General features: G+C 36.1%; 1 protein-coding gene across 1 annotated transcript; it reads left to right on the top strand.

Moving 5' to 3' along the window:
• The first annotated feature begins 1,316 nt into the window (after nucleotides 1-1,316).
• cfhl3 (complement factor H like 3) lies at nucleotides 1,317-6,695 on the top strand. Its single transcript, XM_056758379.1, has 8 exons — nucleotides 1,317-1,468; nucleotides 4,225-4,398; nucleotides 4,479-4,649; nucleotides 4,822-5,013; nucleotides 5,229-5,408; nucleotides 5,627-5,803; nucleotides 5,910-6,095; nucleotides 6,466-6,695. The coding sequence occupies exons 1-8, from the start codon at nucleotides 1,402-1,404 to the stop codon at nucleotides 6,483-6,485; spliced, it is 1,167 nt and encodes a 388-aa protein (XP_056614357.1). The 5' UTR covers nucleotides 1,317-1,401; the 3' UTR covers nucleotides 6,486-6,695.
• The last annotated feature ends 2,157 nt before the right edge of the window (nucleotides 6,696-8,852 follow it).

The following is an 8,852-nucleotide window of genomic DNA, read 5'->3' on the forward strand; positions in this document are numbered from 1 at the left end:
GCTTTCCTCTCAATGATCCAGTCTCTACAGCATTAATATACAAAAGCCTATTGTGCCTTAAAAGTCGTGTTAGACTCACACCCGTCCCGAATCAAAACGAATTCTGCATATTTAAAACATTCTTAGTATTAAATATATAAAGATATTGTTCCTGATGTGTAAACGGTAACAGAAAGTTATAAATAATGATTATCAATGGCAAATGCAGCTCGGTTTAAAGGTCAAAGCTGGGATGTGTCATAAGAAAATGTAACTATTCACCAATCAGCACTCTGGAACTGACTGAAATGATCCGATTCAAAATGTGTAACAAATAATATTCAATGCCATAAACTGACAAACATATAATATTTTAAGAATAAATTCCCCCATCATGTCCAAAAAACTGATCACGGAGTCAGGACAGATCTGCATTTCTCAAAGGCCTAAAGCAATGTTGACGAATTTGTACAACAGTCAGCCAAATAGAATTACACTTGGGATTAAGCCCAGCTCTTGCCGTTTCTTGAAAGAAGAATGCAAAAGTCGGTCACTCTGGATATTGTGTGGGGCTGTGTCATCTAAAGCAAGGATTACCTGATTGCTATCTGATGCGATGTACACAAATGCCCCTCCAGGCACCCTTAAAGGAACTGGCGGAGAGGTAGATCTGAAACCAGCAAACTGTGGATCTTGTGATTTGCTGTTTTGAAGCCATTTATTGAACAGATATGTGAACAGACGATGTGAAATATCCAGCGTGGGGTTTCATTGGAGGAGAGCAGTGTGGTCTCAGTGGTCTCGCTGTCAACCATCATGTCGTTCTGCAAAAGATAAGAAGAGGATTATTGTAAACAAACCGTTCAGGAGATTCCTCTGTAGGTTTTTGTTTATTGTGTTTGGTCGTTTGTTTGTTCATTTTGTTGTTTAAAAGGGTAAAAGGCGAATATTTACACTTCTATCAACAAGCTTGACATTTTGTAACATGTATGTTTGTATGAAAACTTATATTAATACAATCTGTGATTTGTTTTAATGACTTGTTATGAACACACCATAGTGTACTGTTAGTACTACCCTTTGGAGACAGAGGGCAGTGCAGTTCACATAAAACTATTATTGTAGTTCACATGACTTAACAGAGTGACAATTAGCATTTATTATGATCAAATGAAGTACTAAAAAATGTTGGTAATACGTTTACTGGCAAACTAGAAGAGCCCAAGAGAAAATTTATAAAAAAATCATAAAACATAAACCAATTTTAATGTTATATGAAAGAATAACTCAAGAAATTAGACTGTTTGTGTGGTACGTCATATGAGTAAATCATTGACGCTTCATTCCCTGTGATCCACACAGAAACATTTTCAGAGGCAAAAGTCAGGAAAAAGCAACTTTCATTTGTGAAGTTTGAACAAAATGAGATTCATTGCAAAACTCCCCGTCGCCTTTTTGGTTTTGTTTGTTGAATGCGCACAAGGTCAAAGTAAGTGTATCACGCATCTTTCTTTCGTTACTTCCAATATTATTTATTTTGCTAATATGTCCTTGTCTTTTAAATTGAATTGAATACACATGTTGAATATAAGCATATACTGCACTCCAGGCACTGCAAAAAATCGTTAAATGGCATTTACATTTCATTTGTGTTGATAACATAAATGTAAGAGTAAGAGCTTGTTGTGGGTTAGATCCCCACGAATGCACATACCTAAGTATAAATGTATAGGATAATGCAATGTAAGTCGCTTTGGATGAAAACATCTGCCAAATGCATAAATGTAATAATGCCACTTCAGAATAATATTAAAAACGCATTTTATTTATAATGCTTTTTTCTTGCACGCAAACATCAATAAAGACAATAATATTCAAAGACAATAAAAATATTCATAAATGATAAATGAGTGAAACGTCGCAAAGTTACCACGCTGTCTTGAAAATATGAGTGTTTAACTGTTTATAAAAACTAATTAAAGTGGGAGCATTCCTAATGGTTTAAAGAACCATTTTGGTGCATTCCACAACCTAGGGGGCGCAACATAAAAACAAGACAAAGCTCTTCACCGATGGTTTTTAATCTGCAAGAGGGCTGTTTAAGAAGACGCAGATCTGCAGAACAGAGAGCTTGAGAAGGAATGTATGAAGTAATTAAATCACAGAAGTATGAAGGAGCAGTTTCTTGTACAGTTTGTATGTTAATGTAAGTGTTTTAAAATCAATATGAGCTTTCACCGGAAGCCATTTCTGGGCACACCAGAGATGTGGTAACGAAAAGTAGAGTGTGAGTGAGGACACGTGCAGCTGAGTTCTGTATGTGTTGCAAGCGCTTAATAGATTTTGCAGGTAGGCCAATATAAAGGGCATTGCAATAATCAACCCTAGAGGTAACGAATGCATGTACAAGCCATTCTGCATTGGGTTGAGAGAGAAAAGGCCTAATCCTGGCAATATTTCTAATTTAAAGAATGCAGATTTTGAACTTTTCATGACTGTAACTGAGATTGAAAATTTGTATTCTAAACCTACAATATGCTTATTAGACTACTTACTGTACGAACTGAATTATTAAACGAGTTACTACCTGTTGCAATTGAGCCCATTTATAACATTATCAACTTGTCAATTAATCTAGGCCAAGGACCCTTTAAAATGGCCGTCATTAAGCCTCTTATCAAGAAACAAAATTTAGATCCCAGTGAACTAGTAAGCTCTAGACCAATTTCAACATTAACATACACATTATAGCCCGGTTATACAGACAAGGCTTAAGGCTAGTCCCAGACTAAAATTAATGTGTGACCTTTCTTAACTGAATACTACATGCCCAGAATTGTCTTAAAATATACATTTGCCTTGTTTTGTTTCGAGATGCACACCAGTAATGTTTTTTCTAAGGGATTTCTATTAAAGCGAAATAAATAGGCATAGGCCTGGCTTAAGCTTAACTGTGTTCTTGAAACCGGGCCTTAGTCATTTAGCAGACCGTTTATCCAAATATACATTTTGTCATACAGGAGCAATAATACATTAGGTGCTAATACCAAGTTGCTAGTTTCATCTGCTTTAATGACTTCCAATCTCCCTTACCTGTCGAAAATAATAGGAAAAGTTGTGTCCATTCATTTGTGCTCTTTCTTACAAAATATTGACATACAGGAAACATTTCAGTCAGGCTTTAGACCCCATCATAACGCTGAAACTGCGCTCATTAAAATGACAAACAACCTACTTATATCATCAAATAAAGGCAACATCTCACCCCTAGTCCTGCTTAAACTTAGTGCTGCGTTCAATACTGTAGACCCTAACATACTTTTAGATTGTGTACACAATTATACCCGTATTCAGGCACAGTCACTTCAATGGATCAGATCTTACTTATTAGACAGATATCAAATTGTCCATATAAATGGGGAATTGTTAAATCTAACGCAAGTAAATGATGGATAACCTCAGGGATCGGTTTTAGGACCCTTGCTTTTCTCCTTATACATGCTGGCCATTGGCAACATTTTTAGAAAACATGGACTTTTTTCCACTGTTATGCAGATGATACTCAGCTAAATATCTCATCAAGACCAGATGATTCCTTCCAGCCATCCGAATTGGCAGAGTGCATCCAAGATATAAAACATTGGATGATTAGTAATTTCCTTCTTTTAAATTCTAATAAAACAGAAATATTAGTCACCGGACCACATAAGCAGGATTTTTTCATCTCAAATATAAACAAAAACTGCCCCTTAGATTTGTTACCAAATTATGAAATATTCTATGTGTTGCTGATTCAGAGAAGCTTATTCATGCATTTGTGACCTCATTTGTCTATTGTAATGCACTACTTAGTGGTTGTCCTGAATATAATTTGAAAAACTTCAAGGCCCCTCACACGGCAGGGCCCTGTGTACTCAATTACCCTTTTCCCCCCCACTTGCAACGTCCCTGTGTTAATAAACACTGTCGTCGCTTGAAAGCAGTATGATGCATATATTGCCGGTGTTGTCTGAGCCCTCAATGTTTTCTGTGTTTGGAAGTATCTTGTTAAAAACGATTATGTGACTAGGGATTCATTAATTCACCGCTGGTTTTGATTCTAAACGAAGAAGGAATACGCACGCCTATAAAGAAATGAAATAAATATCCATTTGTAGTAATAGTTACTCTCAATAGTTCATTGTAATTGCATTGAGAAAATGATGTTTGACTCAATTAATTTATGTTTAATAAATCTTGTTTCAGACAACAAATGTGAACTCCCACGTGACAAACATGTGTATATCCCTACGTATTACTTTAAAGGAGATTTGAAACTGGGGGCAAAAAGATCTTATAATTGTTTGCCTGGATATCGTAAATTGGCAGACCGGGCCATGTGTACACAAGATGGTTGGAAACCAGATCCATTGTGTTCTGGTAAAGTTGGCATTTCTATAAAGTTACAACTGAAACATCATTTAAAATGAATTGTACTATAATAAACATTTGTTTTTTAGAAATCATGTGTGAAGCACCAGAAATCCCAAATGCACAGATAATTGGAATTCAGAAAAAAAACTACAGAATGTCTGCATCGGTACAATATCACTGTCTTTTTCAACCTGAGTTGCCCATTCAAATTACCTGTGGTCCAGAAGGTAAATGGAGAGGCATACAGGCCTGTACTGGTAAGTCACAACATGTTGGCAATTTTTTTAAAGATATATACATATATATCTATATACTGTATATATATACAATAAGCACATGTGATAACGTGTGAATCCAACGTTAATTCCCATGTTATACACCCCCATGTTGTTGGGTGGATGCAAATATGCATACATGTTTTATCTACAGATGGCACCTGTCAAGAACAAGAACTCAAAAATGTTAAAATTATATTTGGATACCCAAACGTCACAGCACCTTATTCATCTGGACATGTCTTAGTTTTTTTATGCACTGATGACAACATGAAGATGTACGGCCAACGAGCAATTGAATGCCAGTCAGATAACAGGTGGAGCAAACCATATCCACAATGTCGAGGTAAAGCATACAGGATCGTATGTGTAACTTTTCTATTAAATAGCGGGTTGTGAGATTTCGTTTTAATGCTTTATTTTCTTTATATTAACAGATGGTGAATGTGGTCTACTTTTTGTCAAAATATTTATTACTTTAGAGAATACGTTACACTTGACATTTTCTTTAAATTAATTCCACATTTGATATGTACAAAATGCAATTTATTGTTCCTCTAGGAGCAGTTCAGTGCTCCACACCATCAAGGCAATTGCAGTTTGTGACGCTGTTAAATGAGAAAGATGTTTACAACAACTTGGATTTCTTAAGATACAAGTGCAGTAGCCCGTACAATGAAACATCAGAAGGAGCTTTGATGTGTCAAAATGGGAAATGGAATGGAACGTTCGTATGCACAAGTAAGTCGCCACAAAATCTTACAAGCACATTTACTCACCTGGTGGCAAAATCTGATAATCTTCAGAGAAATTTCAGTTTTGTACAAAGAAATTACCAATGCTCCACATTTCCAAAAATCTATAATATTTATTATCGTATGTGCAAACGTTAAGCATTTCTTTTCCGAATGTAAAAAATCCAAGATAATTACTTTTTAATTACTCACTTTTTTGTTAAGGTAGAACCTGTCCACCTCCACCCTATCTTGAAAATGGAGATTACATCATCAAGAATCAGAACAATGATGTCATCACAGAGGTTCATTATACTTGCCAATCTTACTACGTTCTGAGCCAACAAAAAGAATCTTACAAGTGTGAGAACGGGAGATGGGACACACCTCCAAATTGTCTGAGTGCGTCTATCCAGTTATTATTGTGGTATAGTGCCACTATAATAGTGGTAATGTTTTGTAATTTGGTGGAATTGTATGTGCTCATTCAATGTTCTCTTTATCACAGAGCCTTGTAGTATTAATGAGGCTGTTGAGATGTACAATCTACAACCCCCTGGAGAAAACCTCTATGTAAAGCACAATAGCAAGCATAGACTAAATTGTACATCTGGATGGATTGCTGGAGATGTGATAAAACAAACATATGTGGATGTACAGTGCTCTGATGGGAATTTACAAATCGACAAAAGCTGTAAGTACAATTTCTGTCTCATTGTTTGAATCTAAATGAGAATATTAAATTTCTTTATACTAAGTCTGATAATACTGTCGATCAGATCGTACAGTTTCATAAATGATTTAAAACGTCTTGGCCTGCCATTTTAGTCCAACCTGGTCTGGCGTTTGTAAATATTTAGTTTACATGTGGGGTTGAGGGTCACCTACAAAATGTTTAATTGTGCAATGCATGGTCAAACATTCATTATAGTGAGTTGAAACACACTTATATAACCAACTCCTGATCTCCATTAAATTGATAAATGCTGACAATTTACAGTTTAAAAGCTTATTTTGACTATTATGTGATGAAACCAAAATGAACCTTATTTCTTTTTCTTCAGGTGATATAGAACGTATCTGAAAACAAACCGGAAGGGAAACCGAGCTCATAAAACTGAGTTATATTTTAAAGAATTTCACAGGGTTGTTACTTAATATGGATGGGTGAATAAAGACTCATGTTCCACTTATGTAATTCAACAACTTTTTTAATTAAATGCATCCTAATAAGAGTTGTTGGTGTATTCCAATACAAATGTAAATAAATTAAAGTGACCCTTCTTCAATTACATTAACTCATACTGTTTGTTCATTGAATTTTACACTTTGTTATGCTAAATTAATTTCATTACATTTACAATTTAAATGTGTATCCAATGATAGTTTACTCGTTTGTTATAATACTGAAGCTTATTACTTCATTAGGCATTAATGCACCTGAGCTAACATGCAGGCCATCTCACTTAAAATAGGTATGTAAGTTTGGTGCTATTACCCAAAGTAAACAGTGCATATATACTATTATTTCAGGTAAAATGTAAAGTGCATTCTCCAGAAAGTTTGGGAAGCACAGATTCTTAATATACAAATCTCTCGTAGGGTATACAAAGTACTTAACTTTCTAATAAACCATTTACTGTCAGGGATTTGATCAGAAGAACCCAGACACAGGCAGACACGGGGATGAAGGGGTTCAAATAATTTATGTAAACACAAGTCTCTACAAAAGGCAAAACAAAACCCACTAGGGGGAAAACAAGACAGGATAAACTATAAACCACAACAAGGACACAGACTAACTAGACTAGGAAAACAAACACTAAAACAACCACTGACTACACTTACTTGACACAAGGTAAAACAGGATTTGCGCAAGACAAGGCACAATGCAAACACGGTACAACACACAAGGATACAGAGTACAAAGTACAATGAACGAGCACAGGACAATGAAACATGAAGAGTATTTAAAGGGGAGACAGACAAAGGATAATTATCAGGGAAGAGGTGATGGGTGTTAAACACTAAGGGAAGGCTAACGAGACAATAGGGTGGGAAACACAGACGAGACACGAGAAAGCACATGGCAAGCCAATATATAAACAAAGCCATTGTCTTTCTCACACAAAACACAAGGCTATGCCATGACTCCACCGCAAGACCAAGAATTAACATGACATGATGGTGGAATCATGACAATTTACAGGCAAACATTTACTTATGATGTCAAAGAGTTTTTTATTGTTTGTCAAAAGTTCAAACTGTAAGATCCAGTAAACTGCATCATGCTTTTACGGTAAAAATGGAAAAATAGAGCACTAAATATTTATTCAGCGGGGTCAGACATTTTGGACTTTGGCAAAACATTAACATTGATTATTCCCCAAGCAAAGGGGAAACATTAAAAAAGTTAAGGGCATTTGTGAAGTAAGCTCATAAACGAGGGCTTCTCAAAACTAATCAGCTTCACGTTTTACCTTTGCACAAGGTCAAGGACAAGTGTCCTTAAGGCAACACCATGTTGACAACATTTAAATCAACCAATCAGAAATAAGATTACAGTTTTTTAAGGCTAAATCTAATCTTACAACCAGGATTAGGTGGTAGACCGTTGTTTTTCACTAATCATTTACCTTAAGGTAAGTTATGGTTCGGGTTGGTGTTTGGTGTGGGTTAAGGTTTTATTTATAAAAATGTTGACCTATGGCAGTGGTTCTTAACTCTGGCCCGCGAGATCTACTTTCCGTCCGAGTTTAAGCCCAACTCTGATAAAACACCTGAAGAGGCTAATCAGTGACTTCAGGAACAGGAACAAACTCGGCAGGAAAATGGATCATGCGGGCCAGAGTTGTGAACCACTGTCATAAGGTCATCACTATATATTGCCATATGTGCCGTTTATGTGTGTCAGAATGTCATGGAAAAGACATCACAGTGGAAGACAGAGACCACCTGACAAATCAATCTACGCTCATGGGGAAACAGTGAGGATTTACTGCATACAGTAAACGTACAGTGTAATAAAGGTCAATGTGAACTGGTGGCACAACGAAAATGTTTTAAGGACCCAGTCTTTGCTGGTTTTGAGGGTTTGATTATGTTTTTTTTAGTTTAAAAATGAGCGTTCATGGATGCTTCATATTTCACATACTTCAATTTCTTGTTCACTGTCGCCCTCTTTTAACAAAACGACTGGATTTCTTCCGGTCTATATAAAGTCCCTGCTTCCGAAAAGCTCTGATTTGTAAAACTGACCTGGTCTGTCGTGATAGGTTCCCCGCTTGGAGTTTATGTGAAGGTATCCAACCCATACCATATCAGCGAGCTTCTGCTTCTTAGGCGGTTGTGATTGGTCGGTGCCCTTCTCAGTGCATGTGCATTTATAAACTTTTAGCAATTAACAGTAACAATGGCGTCAACTTCACTTAATCAGCAATCTCACCACTAA

The sequence above is a fragment of the Triplophysa dalaica genome, chromosome 10, assembly GCF_015846415.1.
Source record: "Triplophysa dalaica isolate WHDGS20190420 chromosome 10, ASM1584641v1, whole genome shotgun sequence".
NCBI classification, from domain to species: Eukaryota; Metazoa; Chordata; class Actinopteri; order Cypriniformes; family Nemacheilidae; genus Triplophysa; species Triplophysa dalaica.